General features: G+C 39.2%; 1 protein-coding gene across 1 annotated transcript in view; it reads right to left on the bottom strand.

The window, feature by feature from the left end:
* Positions 1-213: 213 nt before the first annotated feature.
* The window catches only part of g2e3 (G2/M-phase specific E3 ubiquitin protein ligase), a 69,578-nt gene continuing 42,188 nt past the window's right edge, over positions 214-27,603 (bottom strand). Inside the window, exons 10-15 of the mRNA XM_059956101.1 lie at positions 26,909-27,041; positions 24,317-24,633; positions 17,438-17,619; positions 9,891-10,063; positions 7,236-7,450; positions 214-2,393 (exon numbers count right to left, since the gene is read on the bottom strand). Of these exons, the coding sequence (XP_059812084.1) occupies positions 2,143-2,393; positions 7,236-7,450; positions 9,891-10,063; positions 17,438-17,619; positions 24,317-24,633; positions 26,909-27,041 (1,271 nt within the window). The 3' untranslated portion in view covers positions 214-2,142. The remainder of the gene's footprint in view (positions 2,394-7,235; positions 7,451-9,890; positions 10,064-17,437; positions 17,620-24,316; positions 24,634-26,908; positions 27,042-27,603) is intronic.

Raw genomic sequence — 27,603 nt, 5'->3', positions numbered from 1 at the left:
TTATTCCTGAACAGCATTTACTATTTTTTAATTTAGATTACCATTTGTGTTTTTTTGTCAGTTATCTGTAAAATTTCATTTTTGATAGCTTGTAACATATACAAAATCTTTACATTTAAACATTTCAATCTGTGTTTTAGAAACCAAAGTTTCAATTGAAGCTTACAAGAAATATAAAAAAAACTTAAGAACAATTTGGTTCATCAGAAAAAATTGCAACATCCTTTCATTTATTATTTAAGCACATACAGAAACAAGCTCATGTAAGGACACCATCCAGCTATAACTAAAACAATTATACATCACAGATTACAGATGTCTTCACAAATTGAACATTAATAAATTGATGTTAAGGTCAGTTTATCCATAATCGACTATTGACCAATTTTGCCAGTCAAAAATTACCCAAGAATTCAATATTTTTATTCCAATGAGATTATTACATTTCTACCTTTAACATGTTTTAGCAGTTGTTTTACATTTTTAATTGATAACCAGGTTCTAATATCTCAATTGGTAACTAAGGTTCAACTTTCTTGTTATTTCTGCATTAATCAAATATATGCATTGATAAAAGCACACATCAAACTGAACAATTACACAGAAAATCACTTGGATAAATTATTTAGGATAGATACCTAGTCAAATACAATAGTTTATTTTATTCACAAACAATATTCATTCACATAACAGTTCATTTGTACACATTCAAATTATTTTTCTGCATTAATTTTATTCACTAATGGTAGTCTTTGTACTGACAGCTTTCCCCCCCTACATCTTACCATTTCTTTCATACAATTATTTTCTTCAGAAATGGTATATAAATTTTGCTTATTTTGTTTTTTTGCTTTTTTCCTGTTTAAATATGCAAAAAAACTACATTTACCCACATCTTTTCTCAATGTGAAACGTCAGGGGACTTAGATAAGTTGTCAGAAGGAAAGCACGAATTTAACCAAATAACATATTTTATGGATTTTGTTCAAATGTAAAAATACATTTGTAATACTGAATCCTTCACCCACTGCTGAAGGTCTGAAATCAGTGTTTAAAGAGCAAGCTAAGGAAGACTGTACAACTTGTAAAAGCAGTAATTTTCTCAGAAATGGATTAAACAAGAACATATTACAATATCAGCACCTAAGGAACTCCCTTTTGTTGCCAAACCAAACTATTAATAATACTGTTAAATGGGTTTCATTTTTTGATGAAAATTAAATATATTTATAACAATTCTAAATAGTTATATTTTTCTAGAGAAGCCAACTAAATGAGTTACCAATATAAAGTAATTTCTATTTACATTACAACTATAGTCCATCATGGTAGTTATAAGGTCAGAAATAAAATACAAAGTTTATATTTGTTACTGGCGAAACCAGTGAAGAAAATCTTCAAAAAGTCTACACACAAAGCAAAATTTCCAATTCCTCATTTTAAAAGTAAACACAAAACAAACCTTACATATTTTGGTCATCCAAAATATTACTTTGGCAAATTACAATTTACTGCACTTTAGAAAATTTAAATTTATTTTCATCATAATTTTTTTTAAATGCCATCTCTAAGTGTAAACTTATTGATGATATATGTGGGTGTCATATGCAAAGCTATTAAAGGAAACTTCAAACCAGCTAATCAAGTAATTTCATAAGCAAATCTGTATTACATTAATCTAGAAATTGAATAACATTCTGAATATTTAGAAATCAATATAGAACTTCTCAGCTGTTTCAATATTTTATTCCTTCACCTTCTCTGCCAGAGAAAATCAGAATGGCTACAAGGACTTTCACTTAGCCAGGGCAGCCCAAGTAGAGAAATAGTTGTGCTTCAGCAAGATTATAAACTAATGCAAATATTATTATTACTGTGTTTCCACATCAAAGTATATTGAAACACAACATGTTGGCAGGGAAACTGACAAAGTTTAAGTTTCTGCTTCCCTCTTTGAACATTGTGCATAAAATAGTTCTCTAAGGAGGAACCATTATCCTTTACATCCTGTAAACTTATTTCAAGGCTTCTGCAAGCCCTTGCTAAATAATTGGCAATTAAAAACAAAGATTGTAATTTTCTAAAAAGAAAACTGCTAGATAATGTACAAATTTAATAATTGACTTAAGAATATTTACAGCATTACTTTCTTTTTAATTCAGGTGTGTTACAAATAGCGAAATCCATGCATTCTTTAAATTCCTCATATGTTTTTGACATTGGTAGTTTCAAACAATTGACTGATGTTTGTCCTGTTGGAAATCTGTACTGTACTATTCCATCACTATGCAAGAATTTAATTGATGGGCGAGGAACATAACTGATGGGTGGAATATTACTTGTGCCAGTTGCAAAACTCAAGATTCCTTCAAAAGAAGCTTTAGTTTTTCCACCTGAAAAGAAAAACAATGTTAATTCACAAAAAATGGTGTGCATTTAGATGTGGTTCTACTTAACTATTTGACTAACAGTCCAAATATTCAAAACCAGATCCTCGCTGTTGGTGTTGTTGCAGTGACCATCACAGCTACTTAGCCTGAAACAAGGGGCTCAGGGTTGACCTTGACCAGCACAGTAAGTGCAAGCTGCTGCTGGGAATTGGCATTGGAATTGGTTCTCCATCACCTTGATTCTTTGGTCTCTCTCATTATCTACTTTCAAGTGATGAAAGCTGCTGTCTCCCCCTCCTCAGCCCTCACCAGCCTAGAATAAGAAGCCCAGCTATGGCTGCACCACCTGCCAGTCTACAGAAAATCAAACACTTAGATGAATCATTGCTGTGAAAGTACAGACAGTGGTCAGGGATTTCCAGCTAGATACCCAGCACAGCAATGCTTTAATACTTCTTTGTATAAAGTTATAATGATAACTGTTAGTGCCAGCTTTATTAGCACTAATTCAGGGAAAGGCATTCTGAAGCTATCTTCTCACTTGGGTTTGCCCTAAAGATGAAAAAGGCAGCACTTCACGGCAGTGATTGGACTGCGACCAACCACCAAGTGGGGTTCATGAGAAAGGAGCAGCCGTAGGTATGAGTGAACCAGTGTTGGGAGTGACTTTGGCTCATCAAGCTTTGGCAAGATCAGGCCTAAGCAAGGTAAACAAGCATCTGGTAGGTTTCTCTTTTTATTTTTGATTCTTCTTCCTGGTTGGTTAGGTCAAAGTTAGTGCAGTGAAAATGGCTTCAGGGCCATGTGTGAGATGTGGGAATTCTGGGAGACCTCCAGCCTTCCAGATAACCACAACAGCACCAGGTGCACAAAGCTTCACCCCAGAGAAGGAACTGCAACTGCAGCTCGATGACCTTCAGTTCTTATGGGAGAATAAGAAACTACAGGGAGATAGTCACACTAGATTGCAGGAAGGCAGGTAACTGGGTGACTGCCAGGAGAAGGAAGGGAAATGGGCAGGCAGTGTGGAGTACCCCTGTGGCTGTTCCTCTCAATAATAAGTATAACACTTTGGATAGTATTGAGGGGGATGGCACAGTGACTGGGTCTCTGGCACTGAGTTTGGTGCTGTGGCTCAGAACAGAAGAGAGGTAAAGAGGACTACAGCGATAATAGGAAATTCAGAAGAATAGAGATGAGATTCTGTGGGCACAATAGACACACCTGGGTCAGAGTAAGCAGCCAGAAGTCTTGGTACATATTGGCAACAATGACATAGGTAAGGAAGGTGAGATTTTATGAAGCTAGGTAGAAAGCTGAAAAACAGGAAAAACAGAGATAGGATGATTTGGCAGATGAATGCAGGGCTGAAGAACTGGTGTGGGGGCAGGAGTTCACTGGGATCACCTCTGGATTGTTGGACCGCTGAAAAATGATGCTGGAGAGGTAGTAATGGGGGACAAGGAAATGATGGACTGTGGAAGACACTAGCAGTATGCCAGAAGTTCAGGAAGGTTCTTGGGAAACTGAAAGGTCTGAATGTAGAAGTCACCTTGACCAGATGGCAGACACCCCAAAGTACTGAAAGAGATTGTGCAGGTATTAGTAATGATTTTTCAATATTCAATTAACCTGACATGGTTCTGGAAGTTTGGAAAATTGCAAATGTCACTCCATTCTTCAAGATGGGAGAGAGGCAGAAGAAAGGAAATTAGAGGTCAGTCCGATCTCTGTGGTTGAGAAGACGTTGGAGTTGATTGTGAAGGATGTGGTTAAGGGTTACTTGGAAGCACATGATAAAATAGGCCAGAGTCAGCAAGGTTTCTTCAAGGGAAAATGTAGCCTGACAAATCTGTTGGAATTCTTTGAGAAATAACAAACAGGATAGACAAAGGAGAATTGGCAGATGTTGTGCATTTGGATTTTCAGAAGGTCTTTGACAAAGAGCCACAAATGAGCTGCTTAACAAGTTAAGAGCCCACGGTATTAATGGAAGATACTAGCATGGATAGAACAGTGACTGCTTGGCAGGAGACAGAGTGGGAATAAAGGGAGCTTTTCTGGTTGGCTGCCGGTAACTAGAGTTCCAGGGGGGTCTGCTTTGGGACAGTTTCTTATGTTATATGTCAATGATTTGGATGATGGAATTGATAGCTTTGTTGCAAAGTTTGCAAACAAAATGAAGATAAGTGGAGGGGCATGCAGTTTTGAGGAAGCTGAGAGGCTACAGAAGGACTTAGATTAGGAGAATGGGCAAAGAAATGGCAGGTAGAATATAGTGTCATGCACTTCGGTAGAAGAAATTAAAGGTTGACTGTTTTCTAAATGGAAAGAAAACACAAAAAACTGAGGTACAAACCGACTTAGGAGTACTTGTGCAGGGATCCCTAAAGGTTCATTTGCAGGTTGAGTCTGTGATGAGGAAGACAAATGCAATGTTTGCATTCATTTCAAGAAGGTTAGAATATAAAAGCAAGGATGTAATATTGAAACTTTATAAACCATTGGTGAGACCTCACCAGTATTTTAAGCAGTTTTGGGCCCCCTTATTTTAGAAAGGGTGTGTTGAAACTGTTGAGGGTTCAAAGGAGGTTTATGAAAATGATTCTAGGATTGAATCACTTGTCATATGAAGAGTATTTGATGGTCCTGGGCTTTAATTCACTAGAATTCAGAAGAATGATGGCTGACCTCATTGAAACCTGTTGGATGCTGAAAGGTCTCCAGAGAGTGGTTGTGGAGAGGATGTTTATTTTGGTTGGAGAGTCTAAGACCACCCTCAGAATAGAGGGGGCATCCTTTTAGAACTGAGATGAAGAGGTATTTCTTTAGTCAGAGAGTGGTGAATCTGTGGAATTCATTGCCACAGGTGGCTGTGGAGGCCAAGTCATTGGATATATTTAAGATGGATATTGATAGATTCGTGATTAGTCAGGACATGAAGGGAGAAGGCAAAATATTGGGGCTGAGAGGGAAAATGAGAGGAACAAACTTGATAGGCCAAATGGCCCAAGTCTGCTCCTATATCTTATAAATGCCAAAGTATCATGTACTATACTACATTTTGTTTGCAAGGTGTGTTCATCACTGGTCATTTCACCATTTATTGTTCACATGCAATTAGATTTATCCACATTAGTGGCTTTGGAGTCATATATACAGTTAGAGTGCCTAAGACTTTTGCACAGTACTGTATTTGTTAACGTGGAGCAGAGAGCAAGTTTGTAATTCTGGCGGGAGAAAATGATGTTGGGAATGGTGAAGGCTAAGTGCCGCTGGAGGGGGTATGGGACAGGTGGCAGAGAAGGAGTGCTGGGGTGGGGGGGGTGGTTGTGGCACAGGTGCAGACACAGTCAGCCCTGAGACATCAGGCAAGGTCATTTGATTCCAAACAGCTGGTTTATTGATCGTAACAGAATGCCTCTGTGGTGCTTCTTGTTCCCTCCCTTATGCTATTCCCAGATATGATTCCCCTCTCCCTTCCCACTCTCAGTCCACAACAGAAACCCACATCAGAATCCAGTTTATCACACTTGTCATGAAATTTTTTTTTTGCGGCAACAGTAGTGCAATACATAAAAATACTACATGCCATGTAAAAGTCGTGAGTGTATGTGTGCATGTGTATTCAAGATTTTTGCATAGCACTCTAGATCAGACTGTGGTAAATTGGAACTTAATGAATCAAGGGAGTTTACAGTACAACCACCATCTGTTGGTTTCATGCTGATATTTACTATAGTTTTCTCCCCCAAAATATCAGTTTTATTTAAGTAAAGCTCCAATGACCCAGGGCCCTCTGCTGGATTGGCAGACATTTGAAACTACTGGATACTATCAGTTCATCAACATGCTTGAATTCACTTTTTAAGTAAGTTGTACATGATAGTATGAATTTATCTGTGGACCAGTGTGTTAAAGAGAAAATGAGGAAAAACCAGGTGAGTGTAAAGGGAGTGCTGAAGTGCATAAAATCCAGTTCGTTTAAAGGGCAGGTGAACATGACCCCGATGACTCTATACAGAGTATGGGAATGGAACTCTGGTGAGTTAAAAGGAGTAAAGAAATACAGCTTAGGTGAGCCAGATGCAGAGCACTGGGATAGTGGACTATTAGTTTTACCGTACTTGAATTTTAAATTTTCCAACTCAGATTTTGAATTCATGTCTTGGTATCTTGATCCAGAAACTGAATGTTGTTCCAATAACATAACCAAATAAATCTCATAAATGAGGATTCCTTTCTCCCATAAACAATTTAGTTCGGTGGAAGCAAATTTTCAAATTGTTAAAACTACTTTTTCGAAGATGGAAAAGAATAAACAATAATGAATAGCCAGACAACTAATTTATCTAATGTATAAACACGAGGAAATCTGCAGATGCTGTAAATTCAAACAACAACATACACAAAATGCTAGTGGAACACAGCAGGCCAGGCAGCATCTATAGTGAGAAGCGCTGAAGACGTTTCGGGCCGAGACCCTTTGTCAGGACTAACCGAAAGGAAAGATAGTCCTGACGAAGGGTCTTGGCCTGAAATGTCGACAGCGCTTCCCACTATAGATGCTGCCTGGCCTGCTGTGTTCCACCAGCATTTTGTGTGTGTTGTTATCTAATGTGTAATTCCCTTGGGTGATAAGTTGATTCTCTTCAGAATTTCTTTGCTGTATTATAAACAGCAATTACTGTTTTCAACCAATACAGATAATCACCTTGTTTGATACCAACATCATTGCTATTTCAGTTCTCTTTATCAAGAAGATAGTATATAAGTTTGGCTGCACAAATGCACAAATTTTGCTGATAATTGGATAGTGTGGCAAAAAGTGTAAAATTTTCATACCTTCTACATCTGTCAAATAATCTCTCCAGAAGCTGATGGCTTTAGATTCTGCAATTATTCTATTACTTCCATTCGGTGAAAAGTCAATGGAGAAAAGGTTTCCAATTATTTCAGCAGATAATTTCTGTGGTTTGTAACACAGAAGTTCAGAGAATTTTTCTGGATAGGTTTGAATACTTTCCAACACACCAAGAACTTTCAATCCTTCACGAAACCTGGAAAGATAAGGACCAAATTAAAGATCAAAGTCAAATCAGTTTCAAGGGGCAACATGACCTGGACAAAGGAAAATAGAAATAAGTTAGATGAACAGCATGGTAGAAATAATTCAACATAATGACGCACATCATAGATGGCCATGTTTTTAACAATGAGGATAAATAAGACACTGATTCATTGGTGAATGATTTCTGAAGAATCTAACGTTTCAAGTGGAATGCATATTATTTTAACCAAGTATTAAAACAAATGCATTTACACACCCTTTAAAATAATGCACAGCTGATTAATTTCATACACTGTAAGTTAAGATCTTTTACATAACACACTAAGGTCAATAAAAGGATACAGGTATGTAAAAATATCTTGTTTTATATGAAAAATATTTCACTGGCCTGGTAAATTCTTAAACCCAAAATAAACAACACATATTTTATAAGATCTGAGGTGCATAGTTTCATACACTGTACACTATTTTAAACATCAGACAACAGGTAGAAGTTGGAACTAATTCCAAAAAAATCAAATTGCAGCACAAGGTTCCACTCACCAATCTAAGGTCCTATCAGTCCAGAATCCCATTGCCTTTGCTGACCACTGTTGAATATTATGCTATTTAATAGAGTTTTGAACTAAAAACTAATTTTTTGTTTGTAAAACTTCTACAACTTCTACTGGGTTTGTGCATTTACAACATGCGATATTAATCCATCTAAATCTGATTAGATGGGTTGTCTGTGAATTACCATTATCAATCTTGCCTCTCTCATTTTCACAGAAATCTTTATTCCTCATCCCTATCACCACGCTATTTATTTACATCAAAAACTTGGCCTCACAAAACATTTGCTATGTTAATCCCATAAACCCTTTTTCTCTATTCTCCCCCGCCCAACCTTGCTGAGACAAGAAGTTCTAAATAGTAGAAATCAAAACTTTTGCAGATCATAGAATTCAACTTCGATTTCAACTAGAATTTTATAAGTAAAGAATTGCTTCAAAACAAATTAAATTATACAAATAGTCACTGCAACAGTTCTTTCATGAAACCATTTAATTATTTGTGTAGAAGACCATAAAATATAGGAATAGAATTAGGCCATTCAGCACATCAAGTCTGTTCCGCGGTTCAATCATGAATTTTTTTTTAAACCCCAATCTCTCTCCTCCTCCTGGTAATCCTTAATCCTCATCACCAATGAAGAATCTATTAATCCCTGCCTTACACCCAATGACTTGGCCTCCACAGCCCTTTGTGGCAATGAATTCCACAGACTCACCTCCCTTTGGCTGAAGAAATTCTAGCTCACCTCAGTTTTAAAGAGTGTCCCTCTGTTGAGGCTGTGCCCTCAGACCCTAGACCCACCTACTAATGAAAATATCCTTTATATCCGGGTTTTCCAGTATCTACTCTGTTTCAGTGAGATGCCCCCGCCCTTTTGAACTCCATTGAATACATACCCGGAATTATCAAATGCTTCTCCTATGTTAAGCTTTTCATTCTTAGGATCATTTTTGTGAACCTCATCTGGACTCTCTCCAGGCCTAGCACATCCTTCCTTAAATACCAGGCTCAAGATTGCTCATAATATTCCAAATGTTGTTTGACCAATGCATTACAAAACACCAGCCATAATCGTTGCTTTACATTCTAGTCTTCTCGAAGTGAATGTTACAGAATTTCAACAAAAGACTGGAATAGTCCTCACCATAATTATGTGTAATTCTAAAGTATTATTAAGGAAACTGATATGCCATGCAGACCCACAGCTGATACCATGGAGACTGACAATAAACTATCAAGAACAAATTAAATATCTATTTGACATCAAGGGAAACTGATGAAAGGATGCACATGAAAGACACACATATGACATTTAAAATACATTTAAATTCTGGAGGTTTGAAGCACTGTACAAAAATTTACTTTAAAAAAAAACGTCTGAAGTGCATCTGATATAAGTATTGATATCATTTCCCTATGATATCATTTCTCCTTAATTGCTTTGATCAGAAGCACTGTGTAAAAACTGGCTTCCACTTTAGTATAAGTGATAATCTGCATAAAGTTGCTGAACAATAAACTGGAGAGACTAGATTTTAATTCTAGTCTTTAAAAATTTAAGAACCAACAAAAAGGTAGGCCAAGAGAATACAACAGGTTTCAGATTCAACACTGAACTTTCTCTAAAATCACCCGGAACACTGGAAAACTGGGTTATTACCACCCGATCAGACCTTCTATCAAATGCAATCTACTTCACGCCCTAGTGCAAAATGAAAATTGTTGGAGCTTGCAATTAAGTACAACTTCTTGCTAAACTCTCATTGAACATTGCCCAATTCACATTCACAAAACTGCCTAGGCTTCCAATTTTTAGGATATTTTGAATGCTCATTTATACAACTGATAGAAGTACAGAACAAAACACAAACCTTTCTAAGGGTGAGTGAACTCGACTGATTACGTGAAAGATCAGCACATCTTTTAACAGCGGTTCCTTATCGTCCAGTGACCATACTGGTCTTAAGCATCCAGCTATTGAAAGGTAATCAGCGTTTTCATTGATAAATAGTTTCAACTCTTCCAAGGTTGATGATTCTTTTATCTGAATATTCAAACATAATAAAGAAATACGTCAAGCATCAGTTTGGAACCACTTCTCCCTCACCCATAATCACGGCCTTAAGAATTTTATAAACGTCGAACAGCAGTTTTTAAAAGCAACATGAGCCTGAAACACTAAGATTGTATTAACTAACTTTGTTACACTGCAGTTTTTGGCACTTAATTTATCTTCCACCTTCCAATTTTGCTGGTTTATAATTTAAATGAATCAGATGCTAGTGTAGCTTCCACATTACGTACCTCCATACCACACAGAATGAACCCATTTGGCCCATCACATCCATACCAATGGACACGGCAATTCCATTCTCCCACTAATTTTATTCCCACAATCCCATAAACTTCCCACAACCAAACACAGTTACACACTAGGGTTAATTTACAGTGGCCAATTAATCTCAGAGAGAACACATAAACTCCATACAGAAGCATCAGAGATCAGGATTGAATCAATGTCACTGGGGAACTTATGAGCTACAGCTCTACAAGATGGATGGTTGTATTGACTTTTAATATATAATTTAATAACCCAAATATGGGGCATTGATTGAATTATGATTCAGGGAAGTCAAGATACTGAATTTACGAGGGGATGAACCTCTCTCACTGAGCCATCTGCACAGAATTGCAATACAAGATCTTCTTGGTATGGGTAGAGTGACCTAAACTTGCCCACCTCAAATGAACTGAGGAGCAGCTGAGCCTCCAATAGAAACTGCAGCACTGGAAACCTGAGCTGAGACATTTTGCAAAGTCCTGCCTGAAGCTGAGAATATTTCTTGATTTTTTTTTAATGTCTTCATCATTTAGATGAATAAAAAGTTTAAATTATTTGAACTATTTTAGAACGAATAAAGGACTTAAAGTTGGAGAACTCCGAGAGAGGAGGCAGTGCACAGGTTTGGGAACAAAGTTTAAACGGGGAAAGCTTCGCGGGAACTCGGCTATTACCGGTGGACCAATCATGAGTTGGAGAGTTGGGAAGGTTCAGGCTTAAAAGGGGGACTGCCTAGCAGAGCAGTCATCGATGGAGTAATCTGAAACAGAGCGGTAGGGCTTTGGCGAGGTAAGTGGGTTGGTGGACTTCATTTTTTTTCCGCTTGCATTTTTATTTGGAGGAATAGAGGGCATGTCTGTAGGGTTAGTACTTTGCTCTGGGTGTCAGATGTGAGAACCCTGGAGTCTTCCAGTCTCTCAAGTGGCCACATCTGTGCCAGGTGCACCGAGATGCATCTTCTGAGAGACCGTGTTGGGGACCTGGGGCTGTGGCTTGATGACCTACAGCTTATTAGGGAAAGTGAGCAGGAGATAGAGAGGAGCTACAGGGAATAAGTCACCCCAAGGCTGCAGGAGTTAGACAAGTGGGTTACTGTCAGGTAAGGGAAGGGAGCTCAGACAGTAGACAGCACCCCTCTGGCCATCCCCCTCAGAATTTATTTCTTGTTTTGGATGCTACTGAGTGGGGTGAACTGACAGAGGACGACCACGGCGATCGGGTCTCAGGCACTAAGCCTGGTTCTGTGGTGCTGAAGGGAGAGAAGATAAGGAATGCAGTAGTTATAAGGGATTAAATAGTGAGAGGAACAGACAGGAGGTTCTGTCAGCCTCACAGAGATACCTGCACGGTGTTTTGCCTCCCAGGTGCCAGTGTACAGGATATCTCGGATCGGATACAGACTATTCTGAAGGGAGAGGGTGAACAACCATTAGTCTTGGTACACGTTGGTGCCAATGACAAAGGTAGAAAAAGGGAGGAGGCCCTGAAGAGAGAATTCAGGGAGTTGGGTAGGAAGCTGAAAAGCAGGACCTCCAGGTAGTAATCTCAGGATTGCTGCCTGTGCCACATGCTAACAAGCGCAAAAATAGCATGAACAGGCATATTAATACATGGCTGAGAGAATGGTGTAGGGGGCAGGGCATTGGGTTCCTGGATCATTGGGGCCTCTTCTGGGGGAGGAACCACCTGTACAAAATGGACAGGTTACACCTGAACCCTAGCAGGCAGGTTTAATAGAACTGTTTGGGAGGGTTTAAACTAATTTGGCAGGGGGATGGGAACTGGACTGATAGAAAGGGCAGGCAGGAAATGAGGCATAATCACAGCCAGTGGGATGAGTTATAGGGCTACCCAACTCCCTGAATAGAGGGGTGGTGCAGTTAAAACAGAAAGCAACAAATACTGGACTGAAAAATGTTATATTTGAACACACACAGCACAAGAAATAAAATGAACGATCTTGAAATTCAGCTACAGATGAACAAGTATGACATTGTGACCATCTCTGAAACTTGGCTAAATGATGGCTGCCATTGGGAGCTGAAAGTCCAAGAATATATGGTGTATCAGAAAGGTAGGTTAGTAGGCAGAGGGGGTGGTGTGGCCCTGTATACAAGAAACAATATTAAATCATTAAAAAGGGATGACATAGGATCGGAATATACAGAGTCCCTATGGGTTGAGTTAAGAAATGACAAGGGTAAAAGGACCCTAATGGAAGTTGTATACAGACCTCCAAACAGCAGCCTGGAAGTGGATTACAAATTACAGCAGGAGATAGAAAAGGCATGTCAGAGGGGCAATGTCATGATAATCGTTGGGGATTGGGAAAATCAGGCCAATACTGGACCTCAAGAGAGAATTTATATAATGTCTCGGGGATGGCTTTTTAGAACAGCTTGTTGTTGAGCCCATTAGGGGATTGGCTGAACTGGATTGGGTGTTGTGCAATGATCTGGAGGTGATAAGGGAGCTTAAGGTTAAAGAACCCTTAAGGAATAGTGATCACAATATGATCCAGTTCACTTTGAAATTTGAGAAGGAGAAACTGAATTCCAATGTGTTAGTATTTCAGTGGAATAAAGGAAATTACAATGACATGAGAGGGGAACTGGCCAAGATTGACCGGAAAGAGATACTAGCAGGAAGGACAGCAGTGCAGCAATGGCTGAAGTTTCTGCGAAAAATGAAGGAAATGCAAGACAGATATATTCCAAATAAGAAATTTTTGAATGGAAGGAGGACGCTACCATGGCTGACAAGTGAAGTCAGAGCCAAAGTAAAAGCAAAAGAGACAGCATACAAGAAAGCCAAAGCCAGTGGGAAGATAGAGGATTGGGAAGCTTATAAAACCTTGCAGATGGAAACTAAGAATGTCATTAGGAAGGAAAAGATGAATTATGAAAGGAAGCTGGCGACTAATATCAGGGAAGATACTAAAAGCGTTTTTAAGTATATAAAGAGTAAAAGAGAGTTGAGGGTAATAGGACCAATAGGAAATGACGCTGAAGATATTGTAATGAGAGGCACAGAGATGGTAGAGGAACCGTGGAAGACATCTACATTACACTGGACATTCAACAGTGTCAAGGAAGTGAAAATTATGCTCAGGAAGCTTAATGGTTACAGATGAGATTATGGAGTATTTGGAGACACATGACAAGATAGGCCAAAGACAGTATGGTTTCCTGAAAGGAAAATCTTGCCCGACTAACCTACTGCAACTTTTTGAGGAAATTACAAGCAGGGTAGATAAAGAAGATGCAGTAGATGTGGTGTACTTGGATTTTCAGAAGGCCTTTAACAAGGTGCTGCACATGAGGCTGCTTAACAAGGTCAGATCCCGCGGAATTACAGGGGAATTACTAGCATGGGTGGAGCATTGGCTGATTGGCAGAAAACAGAGAGTGGGAATAAAGGGATTCTATTCTGGTTGGCTGCCGGTTATCAGTGGAGTTCCACAAGGGTCGGTGTCGGGACCACAGATTTTTATGATGTGTATCAATGATTTGGACTATCAGATTAATGGATTTGTAGCTAAATTTGCCAATGATACAAATATAGGTGGAGGAGCGGGTAGTGCTGAGGAAACAGAGAGCCTGCAGAGAGGCTTAGAAAGTTTAGGGGAATGGGCAAAGAAGTGGCAAATGAAATACAATGTTAGAAAGTAGATGGTCATGCACTTTGGTGGAAGAAATAAACGGGCAGACTATTATTTAGATGGGAGAGAATTCAAAATGCAGAGATGTAAAGGGACTTGGGAGTCCTTGTGCAGGATACCCTAAAGGTTAACCTCCAGATTGAGTTAGTGGTGAAAAAGGCAAATGCAATGTTGGCATTCATTGCTACAGGTATAGAATAAAAGAGCAGGGATGTGATGTTGAGGCTCCATAAGGCACTTTAAGACCACACTTAGAGAGTATTGTGCGCAGTTTTGGGCTCCTTATTTTAGGAAGGATATACTGACATTGGAGAGGGTTCAGAGAAGATTCACAAGAATGAAAGGGTTACCGTATGAGGAATGCCCGGCAACTCTTGGGCTGTATTCTCTGGAGTTCATGAGAAAGAGGGGGGATCTCATAGAAACGTTCCGAATGTTAAAAGGCCTGAATAGATTAGATATGGCAGGGGACTCCAGGACAAGCAGACTTCAGGATTGAAGGACGTCCACTCAGAACAGGGATGCAGTGAAATTACTTTAGTCAGAGGGTGGTAAATCTGTGGAATTCATTGCCACGAGTGGCTGTGGAGGCCAAGTCATTAGGTGCATTTAAGGCAGAGATAGATAGGTTCTTGATTAGCAAAGGCATGAAAGGGTATGGGGAGAAGGCAGGGGAATGGGGACGACTGGAAGAATTGGATCAGCCCATGATTAAATGGTGGAGCAGACTTCTGTTCCTATATCTTATGATCTTAAATAGTCAAAATTAAAAACATGAACTAAAAGCAAGAATAATTAAAAATACAGCATTGTATTCCACAATAAACCACTAGGTTCTCAGGCCCTAAATCAGGTCTAACCTGAAGCTCCTTTACTTGTCTCTACATGGAGAGAAACAATGGAGCACATTAAGACATTCAGTGGGTTGTATTTTTGTTCAGAAAAGCCATCATTTACCCAGTACTTCCTACCCCTCCCACATTCTATACTATATTAAAAATCAAAAAGAGTGGATAAAAAAGTTACTCTTGGGTTTACATACACACAGTATTGCTCTTAGACTAGTCAGATGATTTGCCTCCCTCTTTGTGGCAAGTACTTGTAATTCAAAAGTTTAGACTTGTTGCTGATTTGCATTATTTTTCAAGAGATCCATTTTAGAAATATTACCAATTTTAAAACAGATAACATTTGCATCACAATACTAATAGTAAACACAAGAGATTCTGCAGAAGCTGGAAATCCAGGGCACCACACACAAAATGCTGGAGGAACTTAGCAGGTCAGGCAGCATCTATGGAACTGAATAACAGTTGATGGTTCAGGTCTGGGGGGGGGGGGGGGGGGGGGTTCATCAGGACTGTGAAGAAAAGGTGAAGAAGCCAGAATACAAAGGTGAGGGGAGGAGAAGATATACAAGCTGGAAGCCAGGTGGGTGGGTGGAAGAGATTAAGCAAGAAGCTGGGAAGCAAACAGAAAAGGTAAAGGGCTGAAGGGATAATAGGAGAGGAAAGTGGACCACAGGAAAAAGGGAAGGGGGGGGGGAACACCAGGGGGTGGTGATAGGCAGGTGAGAAGAGAAAATCTGAAAAGGGGTCCAGCATGGGGGGGAATTAGAAAGAAAGAAAGAAAGAAAGGGAAGGGGGTTATCTGAAATTGGAGAAATCGATGTTCATGCCATCAGGTTGGAGGCTACCCAGATGGAATATGAGGTGTTGCTCCTCCAACCTGAGAGTGGCCTCATTGTTGCAGTAGAGGAGGCCATGCACAAAATGGCAGAATGGGAAAGGGGTTTGGAATTAAAATGGTTGGGCACCTGGAAATCCGGCTTTTTGAGGATGCAGCAAAGGTGCTGGACAAAGCAAATCCCCAATCTATGTCAGGTCTTACCAATGTAAAGCAGGCTGCACTGGAAGTGCTGGACGTCCTCAATAAATTCACAGGTAATGTGCTCCCTCATCTGGAAGGGCTGTTTGGGGCTCTGAATGGAAGTGAGGGAAGAGGTGAATTGACAGGTGTAGCACTTCAGCTTGCAGGGATAAGTGGCAGGAGAGAGTTAGTGGGGAGGGACAAAGGAATCTCAGAGGGAGCAGTCCCTAAGGAAAGTAGAGGGGGGGATGTTGTAAAAATGTCACTGTAGGCAGAAATTGCAGAGAATGATGGGCTCGATCCAGAGGTTCATGGGGTGGTTGGTGAGAACAAAAGTAACTCTATCCCTGTTATGGTGGTGGGAAAATGGGGGGAGGTCAAATGTCTGGGAAGTGGAGGAAATGTCAGTGAGAGCAGTATCTATGGAGGAGGAAGGGAAATCCCATTGCTTGAAGGAGGAAGTTATTCCTTATGTCCTGAAGGAAAGTCACATCCTAGGACCAGACACAGAAGAGGCAAAGGAACTGAGAAAAGGGAAAGGCATTTTTTTTTTAAAAACAGGAGACATGGTGGGAAGCATTATAGTCAAGATAACTATGGGAGTGGGTAGGTTTATAATATATCAGTAGACAGTCTGTCTCCAGTGATTGAGTCAGTGAGATTGAGAAAGGGGACAGGTGTCAGAAATGGACCAAGTGAACTAAGGGCAAGGCAGAAGTTGGTGAAATTGACAAGCTTAGCATGGGTGCATGAAGGAGCACTAATGAAGTCGTCAATGTAGAGGAGAAAGAGTTGAGGAACATTACCAGGGAAGGCTTGGAACATACACATAGCCAACAAAAAGGCAGGCATAGCTGGGGCCCATGCACGTACCCATGGCTAGACCTTAGTTTGGAGAAAGTGAGAGGAGCCAAAGGAGAAAGTGGGAGGCGCTAAAAAAGAAATTGCTGAGTTCGAGGACCAGTTCTGCCAGACTGAGGAGGGTGGCGCTGGAGGGAAACTGGTCATGTCTGTTTTCGAGAAAGAAGTGGAGAGCTTCAAGGCCTTCTTGAAGCGGGATAGAAGTGTATGGCGCCTGGAGATCCATGGTGAAAATGAGGCAATCGGGGCCAGGGAATTGAAAGATGTTGAGATTAAGAGCATGTGAAGTGCCACGGGTGTAGCTGGGAAGGAACTGAACCAAGAGGGATAAAATTGAGTCGCGGTTTGCAAACAAGTTCAGTGGAGCAGTAGCAGGCAGAAACAAAGAGCCTACTTGCAATGATGCTCTTTTCCTCAGACAATTGCCTCAATTGCCCGATTCCTTTTCTCCACATTTTCTACAAAAAAGTTTTCTTTGGGAAGACCTATCAAATTTTATCAAACAATTTTATTTTATGAGCTTAAGGCCATTACAACTTTTATTTAACTCATTTCATTTATACATAGATAGTCAAGATTTATATTTCAAGATTAATTCACATCTCAAGATTTGCTTTTGGGGAAAAAAGAAACGTTGTCAGATACTGCCCTTAACCATAGGATTTAAAAGTAGTTCATGATTTTACCTTTATGATCTTTTGTGTTATCTCAAATGATGCCACGTCTTCTATACTTGGCTCAGTTATCTCTGGTCCATAGGCCAGACAATTAAATAATGTTTTGGATAAGAAGTTTGGTGATGGACCACCATGAACTAAGGATAGTGCAATCATTCGTCCAGCCTCATAATACCAATCCAACCTAAGAGCTACGGAAAGAAATGAATATAAATATATAGACTTTTATCTTCTAATGCACTCAGATTAGGAGGATAAACAACCAAAAGTTCCACTCAATATTTTCCATCACACCAACTACTACACTTAAAACATCAATACTTGGAAATGAAGAACTTTGGAACTTCCCAAGGTAACAATAAATGATGTACAAATACAATATATTTATTTAAGTTGATTCAATTTCCTAATTATCAAGAGTTCCAGACATATAGCAGCAACTTGGAAGAATAGGCCTCTTATTTTTAAATTTGAATGATTTTAAATCAAGGAAGCAAGCTATTCTTAAATGAGTATTTATGCTTCTGTGCATTAAAAACAAGACAACTTCCACATCACTGATTTGTGTTCCCATGGCAGACAATTTGCTTTACACTGTTTCAAAACAAGCTCTGTTGCTAATAGCCTGCAGCACCAGATGTTGAACTATGAGTTACTGTAATGAAGAAAACAAAGAAACAACACCGCTTGATTGATAAAAATTATTTTTCTACTTCAATAGAATAAGATAGCAGGGGGATGGGAGCCAGAACATCAGGTCAGAAAGTGGATGGATGCAGAAGAAGATAAATGTCAAGGCCAGTAAAAGGAGATAGGAGCAAAGTAATGGATTTGATGAGACAGATAGTTTAATGCTAGGAAGATATGGGTAAAGGAGCATGGGTCAGTATATGGAAGTATGATGTTGTGGACATTACAGAGACTTAATTGAGAGAGGCACAGGAATGAATATGAATGCTTACTGTCCCAGGATGGTAACTGGTGGTGTTGGGGAGGGGGAAAGACTAGGAAGAAATAGTTTCACTACTAATCAGGGACAATATCATAGCTGCACTCAGAGGGTACATAACTGAAGGCTCATCCACTGAGTCCATATAGGTAGAACTCAAAAATAGGAAGGGTGCAATCATTGATGGCATTGTGTGACAGATCCCCACCCCACAATAGCCACTGGGACATTGAAGAACAGATATGCAGGCATATTAAGGAAAGGTTTAAAAATAATAGGGTTATAATGGGGGAGTCCAACTACCCCAATATAAACTGGGATCTTTTTACGCAAGAAGTTTACGTGGGGCAGAATTTGTTAGCTGCACCCAGGAGGAGTTCTTAAAACAATATGTAGATATTCCATCAAGAAGAAGGGCTGCACTAGATCTGATATTGGGTAATGAGTCTGGCCAGGTGACCAATCTTTCAGTGGGTGAGCAATTAAGAGAAAATTGATCACAACTCCTTAAGTTTTAAGACTGCTATAGACATATATACAGTAAGTATGGCCCTTGCAGGGCAGTATTAAATTAGAACAAGGCAAATTACAAGACATTAGATAGGAACTATAGAGAGTTAATTGGGAACAGCTGTTTTTAGGTAAGTCCACATCTAACACATAGCACAAGGCAGGTATAGTATGTTCCAGTAAAGAGGAAATATGAGGATGGCAAGGTAAGAGAACCTTGGATGTCAAAGGAGGTGATGAATTTAGTCAAGAAATAGGATGTAAGCTCAGGAAGCTAGAATCAAACAGAGTATTAGAGGATTATAAAGAAGCCAGAACTCAAGAAGGGAATTAGGAAAACTGGGAGGGGTAAAGAAAAGTTCTTGGCAATTAGGATTAAAGAGAATCCCAAGGCATTTTACACATACATCACGAGCAAGAAGATGACTAGGGAAAGGGCGGGACTACTCATGGACAAAAGGGGGAACATTTGCTTGGATGCAAGGGATGTGCCCGAGATCCTTCACATTAGTATTTGCCCAGAAGGATGTGGAGGATAGGGAGATCAGTGGGAGAGTATTAATATGCTAGGAAATGAAGTAAAGGAGGAAGTAGTATTGGGTCCCTTAAAGAAGCATTAAGTCCCTAGGGCTTGCTGGGATATACTTCAGTTTATTGACAGAGGCAAGTGAAGAGATTGCTGGGGCCTTGACCAGTATCTTTGTATTCTCTCTAGATACAGGCAAAGTCCTGGAGGACTGGCACGTCGCTACTGTCGCTCCATTGTTCAGAAAGGGAACCAGGGACAATCCTGGAAAATAGAGACTGGTGAGTCTGATGTCAGTGGTTGTTAAGTTATAAGAGAGAATCCTTAGGGATAGGATTTATGATCATATGGATCTCTGCTGTTTGTGATATATATATATAAATGACTTGGAAGAAAATGTAAATGAGTGGGTAAGGAAGTTTGTAGATGATACAAAGATTGATGGTGTTGTGGATGGCGTAGATGAATGGCAAAGAATAGAGCAGGATAAAGGGGCCAGTACACTGTTAAAGGCAAGACCTTTAACAATGCTGATGAGTAAAGGGATCTTGGGGTCCAAGTTCATAGCTCCCTAGAAGTGGCTACACAGGCTGATAAAGTGGTTAAGAAGGTACATATCAGGTTTGCCTTTAGTAGTCAAAACTCATCAAATTATGTTGCAGCTGTATAGAGCTCTGTTTAGGTTGCATATGGAATTGCATACATTTCTGGTCACCCATATAAAAGGGAAGATGTTGAGTCTTTGGAGAGGGTATAGAAGAGATTTACTAGAGGGCATGTGCTATAACAAGAGGTTGAACAAACCCAAGTTGTTTTCTCTGGAACAGTGGAGGCTGAGGTAAGACCTGACAGAGATTCATAAGATTGAGGGGTATATATAGAGTAGACAGACAGTATCTTTTTTCCCAGGGCACATCCCAGAGGGCATGCATTTAAAGTGAAGGGATAATTTTAAAGATGCTAGAGGCAAGTTTTGTTTTATATACCTGGGTTGGTGGTAGATGCAGATACATTCGGGACTTTTGAGATGTTTAAATACACATGTGAATATGAGGAAAATGGAGGGATATGGACACTGTGTGTGAATAAAGGATTTGTTTAGTTGTCCATTTGATTACTAATTTATTTGGATTGGCACAATGTTGTGGGCCGAAGAGCCTGTTCCTGTACTGTACTGTTCTATACGCAACCAAACAATTGTTCCCCTAGCACGGGGGTCGGCAACCTGCGGCTCCCGAGCCATTTGTGGCTCTTTCACCTCTGTGCTGCGGCTCCCTGTGGCTTTGGGAAATAATTGGTCAGTATTTAATTAAAATGTATTTTATGTTAGTTTGTTAGCTTTTGAAATGTAATTCTAAATTTGAAGATTATGGTGATCTTGTACAATGTAAGTGTGGCGACACATTTTCTGACACATCCGAAACGGCTCTCAATTAGCCAGCATTCCGGCTAAGGGAGATTGCCTACGGGGGTTTGTGAGTACGTGTCTTTTGCAGCATCTGCGTCCATGGGGGCTGGGTTGAGGGAGGCTTAGAAGCAAGGCTGTTTAGTTCGAATAAAGTTATTCGACTGCAGTTTACTGACTGCCTGAACACACCGCTGCAACGTGTTTTTATCGCTATTAATATACGTCACCACTGCCAATACCTGACACCCGCCAGTGCGCGATTTCTTTAATTTTTCGATCCAAGGTAAGCCAACTATGGAGAATTCTAAAAAAAGAAAAGTGACTGAAGAAAACAGAACGTTTAATGATACGTGGACAGATTCATTTGCTTTCACTGTTGACGAGACTGGTTTACCGGTATGCTTAATATGCAATGAGAAACTAGCAAACAACAAAAAGTCAAATGTCGCAAGGCATTTCCAGAGTAAACACGCAGCCTTTGCTCAAAAATATCCGGATGGAGATAAGAGAAAAAAAGCCGTTTCGGAACTGATGCGGAAGGTTGATCTGAGCAAAAATCATTTCCAGAAATGGATGAAGTCAGGAAAATCAACGACATACGCCAGTTATATTGCCGCTCAGGAAATAGTCAGGCACGGGAAGCAGTTTACAGATGGTGAATATATAAAAGAATCTTTCATTAAGATTTCAGAACATCTATTCACGGACTTTAAAAACAAGAGTGAAATTGTGCAGAAAATCAGGGATATGCCCCTCTCTGCAAAGACTGTCAAAGACAGAACCATAAAAATGGCAGAAGACATCACAAGACAGCAAATTAAAGACATCAATTCAGCTGTGGCCTACTCGATTGCCTGTGACGAGTCTAAAGACAAAGGCGATATTGAACAAATAGTGTTGTTCTGCCGGTATGTAAACTCTGCCGGGCCACAGGAAGAACTGATTGAGTTGATACCTCTAAAAGACCAAACACGGGGGGAGGACATCTGTGAGGCTGTCTTGAATTGTTTAAGAGCCAAAGGAATAAAGACCACCCATCTGGTGTCAGTAGCTACTGATGGGGCTCCGAATATGACGGGAACGCACAAGGGATTTGTGGCTTTACTGCAGAAGTCGCTGGACAGAAAGCTGCTGACTTTTCACTGCATCTTGCACCAAGAGGCACTGTGCGCTCAAACATTTCCTCCGGAATGCACAGAAGTAATGGATGTTGTCATTCAGATTGTCAATAAAATAATGGCAAAAAGTTTAAATCACCGTCAATTCCGTTTGTTACTGGACGAGATGGAAAGCGCATATTCTGATCTCCTGCTGCACAACAAAGTCCGGTGGCTGTCCAAAGGGGAGGTGCTGAAACGCTTTGTCGCATGTCTGGAAGAAGTGAAAACTTTCCTGGGCAGCAAAGGGCTCAACTTTCCTGAGCTGGAACAGCCAGAGTGGCTGGAAAAGCTACACTTCATGGTAGACATGACAGCGCACCTGAACACGCTGAACACAGCTCTTCAGGGGAAAGGACGCACAGCCCTGCACATGTTGGAGGATGTCTTGGCATTCGAGCGCAAGTTGACAGTGCTTGCCAGAGATTTACAGAAAGGCACTTTGTCTCACTTCCCCAATTTGAGAGAGTTCAAACAAGGTCACGACATGATAATTTCGGAGTATTTACATTCTGCAATCATCGCAATGCAAACATCGTTTGGGAAACGCTTCTGTGAGTTCAGAGAGGAAAAAAACACATTATCCTTCCCGGTCACTCCCTTAAGCATCGATCCTTCCCTACTGAATACGACTGCATTGGCAGGTGTGAGTCAACCTGATCTTGAGATGGAACTGGCCGACATAGCCGACAAAGACATATGGGTGTCCAAGTTTAGACGCTTGACAGCAGACCTTGAAGATGTTGCCCGTCAGAAGGCCGTTCTTGCTCAGAATCACAAATGGAGTGATATTGAAAACCTTCCAAATCCGGACCAACTTGTGTTTGAAACATGGAATGCTGTGCCCGACATTTATGTAAACATGAAAAAGTATGCGCTTGGAGTCCTGTCGATCTTTGGATCCACATATGTATGTGAGCAGGTGTTCTCCAACATGAACTTTATTAAAAACAAACATCGCGCATGCTTCACAGATGACAGCTTGCGATCCTGTGTAAAGATGAAGGTGACGTCATACAGCCCTGATGTGCAGACGCTGTGCGCTGAGGTCCAGGAGCAGAAATCCCATTAACCAAGTATGATAAATATTTTAATTGCCTATTATTTTATGTATATTCATATTTTTTCATTGTTCAGTGAAATAGTCCTTTTATTTTTCAGGCTGACAGCTGGCTGATGATATTTTTGGTTTGCTGCTGGCGGAAAATTTAAGTTCGGCGTTTTTCATAAATACAAGAAGGACTCAAATAGACATTGAGTATTTTACTTAAAAGTAACTTTCAACCCAACGTCTTTTTTTCGGAGTTCAAAATGTTTTTGTTGCATGCAGAAATGTAATTTCGTTTTCTCTGCAGGAGTTCATCAATTTCATAAATGCAACACATTATAGTTTGTTTATACATAGCATAAAGGCAAAAAAAACGTTGTATGCAGTGTTATTTCATTTTAAATGTCAAACGGGTTTTGCGGCTCCCAGTGTTTTCTTTTCTGTGGGAAACGGGTCCAAGTGGCTCTTTCAGTGGTAAAGGTTGCTGACCCCTGCCCTAGCACAACAAAAATACTCAAGAAAACTAGCAAGTATAATGTTATAGAAACATTATATACAATGTAGATTCACTGAGATTACAAGAGGGTGAATTCCCTTAGGACGTTGTAGTGTTAGAGAAGATGAATGTTTAAATATTAGTTTAATTAACCATCAACAAAATCTGAGGCAAAACCTGCCATTTTAGTTTAATATTTCTGTTCTTCTATTTGTTATCAGGAAAAAATTAAGAAAAGCAAAATGATATCACAATGCAAAATTAGCATTTTATTTTAAACTTCTCAGATTTTAAACACTGTAATTGGTTAACAAACATTCTGCACCCTAATGTAATGAAAACATTGTTCTTCTGAGGCTTCCTCGTTCTTACATGACAGTACATTTTTATTGACTTTCACAAGTATCCATCTTAGTTGACAAACTGAGCACGCGTCTTGTGAAAGAGCATAATGAAGGATATTCAAACTGACATGGATATCGAAAAGGATATGTTCCTTTGTGCACCTGTACTTAATACTTAAGAGGTTGCTGTTTGAGATCCATAAAGTTTTAGTTTCACTGTCCAAATTTAACCTTACAATAAATTTTATGTTCATTTCCATTTAACAGTGAATTGAAGAGCCACTCGGGTATTTTATGTGCATCTGATTTTGGGCAAAACACCCAAGCAAAAGTCAACTCAAATTACAACTAATGTTAATTCTTCATCTTTTCTTGTACAACATGAAAATCAAATGATAAAACAAAAAAATAAAGACCAAAGTCATTAATTATATGTGAAAAATGACTAACCTTGAGAATTGAGAGTTAAGTTCTTTGAGGTATTCAGACCATCAAATAGGGTTGAATTCTGAAGATGATGCATGAGCAAATTAAAGAAATCACGAAGAGGGTTTTCAATGTCAGGCATTTCTTGAGGTTTTCCAGCATTATTTGAATACTGAATGCAAATTGTGTTGGTAGGATTAAATACTTTCCTCTTCATCACTCTCAAAGCTCCTTCCCAGACATTTGTTCTGTCAAAATTGATTCTTGAGATGACATTCGATTTGATTTGTGACCTCAATTCCTTCAAAATGCTTGCAAGAGGTCTTGCTGCAAATATTTGGCTGTTAAAAAAAATATTTGCAAGTTTGAAGTTGGTAAAGTAACAATGTATCACCATGTATTACTTCACGAAATACACTGCAACTCCTCAGTAAGTCTTTTAATATTTCACAATTTAAAATATCAAAAGTGAAAGATATCCTAATGACCAATAGTCTTTAGCTCCAAACAGATCACAAACTTAACCTTTAAGCAAGAAACAATAAAAATAAAACAGAAATTTGGGACCCTAAACGCACTGATGGAATGAAATGAATAACAAGGGGATTGAAGTTCTCCTGAAGTAATGAAGCTTTACCCTTCCTTCAACTGGTCCTTGCCTCTCCAAGGAGATTACATAACTGCAGCAAAGTAAGAAAAATCTAGTCCTAATGCTCAGTTAAAATCAAACTCTATCCTAAAACTTCTTTACAAATCAAGTCTTTCTAGTCAGTGTGATAGTAGCTGAATATAATATACTTCAGAGATTATTTCTATCACTAAGAGCACTATTTTCATCAAAATTTCTTCTGCAAAGGAGATTCTGATTATTACTTACCTTGGGGAAAATTGAGCCATGTTTGCTTACTGCTTTACATTTCACAAAACTAGAATCCATCTTTTTGTGCATTCCAAATGTGGGCAAGTTGTCTCAGAAATAAATACCAAAATTTTAAAATACCATTGACGCTGTAAAATATCAGTTGATGATTTTACTTGGGAAAAATTAATAGCAGGTGGATGGACTTAGACTGGTTAATAAACCCAACAGGCAAAGCTTAATTTTTGGTGTCTAAATTTTTGCAAAGTAGCGGAATTAAGGGTTATGGGGGAAAGGCAAATAGCTGGAGATGAGTCCATGGCCAGATCGGCCATGATCTTATCGAATGGCGGAGTAAACTTGACGGGCTGCACGGCCTACTGCTGCTCCTATTTCTTATGTTCTTAATTTGCAGCGATGTTCTAAAAACACAGTACGTTTGTGAAACATTTTCAAAATTGTAATAATCATATAATTTTATGCTACATCATCACATTGAATTCTACCACTTGCATTCACTGACAAAGAGAAATTTGATTTAGACACCAAAAATGAAAAAAATGTTTCAAGGATAAGGTACAGAACTGAATTTGAGGGATGAAGAACAAGTTCAAGAACATGAACTTACTAAATAATGGCATTAGTACATGAACAGGATATTTCAGAGAACGCAACACTTATAAATCAGTTGCAGAAATAACTGTAATTGTCTTCTAATCTGTAGCCAGAATGTGAAATTAAACTAAGTAATTTAATTATTATTCTTAAGTTCTTCAGGCTGTCCTCCCTCCAATTTTTCCCCCCTAAAACTGTACTAAACTTTCCATATTGGTCAGCTCTGCTCTTCTATTAGTCACGAAGAAGAATCTCAGCCCAAATCACCAACTACTCATTTTGCTCATTAGATGCTGCCTGAGCTGCTTAGCTCACAGTTGACATAGAAAAGTATAGAACAGAAATAGGCCCTTTATTCCATCTAGTCTGTACCAAGCTATTTAAACTGCCTTTTGTTACACAAGCAAAATTCTTGGAATGCAGTGCGCCGGGCAGCATCTATAGGAAGGAATCTTGTGCTGAGTTCATCCAGTGTTTTGTGTGTTGCTCCCAATACGTTCAGCATCTGCAGTCTCATAATCTTTGGTAAACCACATACATTATGAAGAGTTAAAGTTAGAAAAATAAACTAAATTAAAATTCCCTTGGCTTGATTTTCATAACTCCACAACCCCCATTGAAAGCAACAGCCTTGGATTTGAAAAAGCAAATCTCCTGGGTAAATTGTTTAACATGACAGAACTTTGTGCTGAAAGCCCATACAGTCAAGCAATGATGCATTGATAGGTGTCATATTACCCATCATTTGGTAAGTCTGGGACTTCTGAACTTGGAGAACACATTCATTAAAGTATTTGTCTTATTGTCAGTTAGATGGCTAAATACTGGCAGTCTTTTTCCCTTGAATGGACATTAGGCAGCATTAAAAGTGATGAGTGTATAAACCGTAGTGAAGGTTTTGCTGAAAACAAGCACCAAAGTCAAAGATGAGTGGTGATGGGAGGATAGATAGAACTAGATGCAAAATGGGAGTGGGAGATCTGAAGGGCAAGGATTACAAGCAGCAAACAAATATTTGTGATCTGCAGAATGCAGAATTTAGGATATTGTTAGGCTTAGGATATCTTTCTCAGTTAATCAAGTTCTGTCATTTTGTTTCATAATTCCAAGACAAAAAAGAATAATTCTTGCCCAGTACTAACCTATTTTTGCATTCTTTCAGAGTTCCACCTGATAACCTTGGACACTTGGGTGAACGGAGTGTATCCTGGTTTTCTGTATATTTCCTCTTTCTTGAATTTATCGCTGAACTTCGGCTTCGTTTCCTTAATTTTTCTATGGGACAAATCATAAAACAATTTGAAAACGTTCAATCTAGCACTTTTACAAACTCTAATAAAAATTGAATCTTTACAATCTACCAGATTGTTCAATTTTAATAATCTACTAATCATATACAACAATAGTAAAGACCAAGCACAATAGAAACAGAAGTATTTTCATAACAAACTTCAAGTTGGATGGCAAAAGTGAGTAAGGTGCAGATAACGTTAGAAACAAAAGGAATAGGTTGGTTAATCCTTTGTGCCTGTTTTGCCACTCAGTAAAATCATGGTTACAGTGTAAATGGACTGCCACTTTCCTCAACTAACAGCTTTTCCTGTGATTCCTTTATTAGCTAAAAACATATCAACCTTATTTTGAATATAATGTACCCACTCAGGTACAAAATTTTAAAGATTAACTGTTCTCTAGAGATGGGGTTTCTTCTCATCTGAATCCCAATATTGACTCTTGCTCACAACAATCCAGCCAGATAAAGATTATCAACAAGACTTTAAGAAATACGAGCAGAATTAAGCTACTCAGCCCATCGATTCTACTCCAGCATTTCACA

The sequence above is a fragment of the Hypanus sabinus genome, chromosome 2 (assembly GCF_030144855.1).
Source record: "Hypanus sabinus isolate sHypSab1 chromosome 2, sHypSab1.hap1, whole genome shotgun sequence".
Classification (NCBI taxonomy): domain Eukaryota; kingdom Metazoa; phylum Chordata; class Chondrichthyes; order Myliobatiformes; family Dasyatidae; genus Hypanus; species Hypanus sabinus.
Note: the sequence above shows the minus strand (reverse complement) of the source record. Positions and strands in the feature narration are given on the sequence as shown.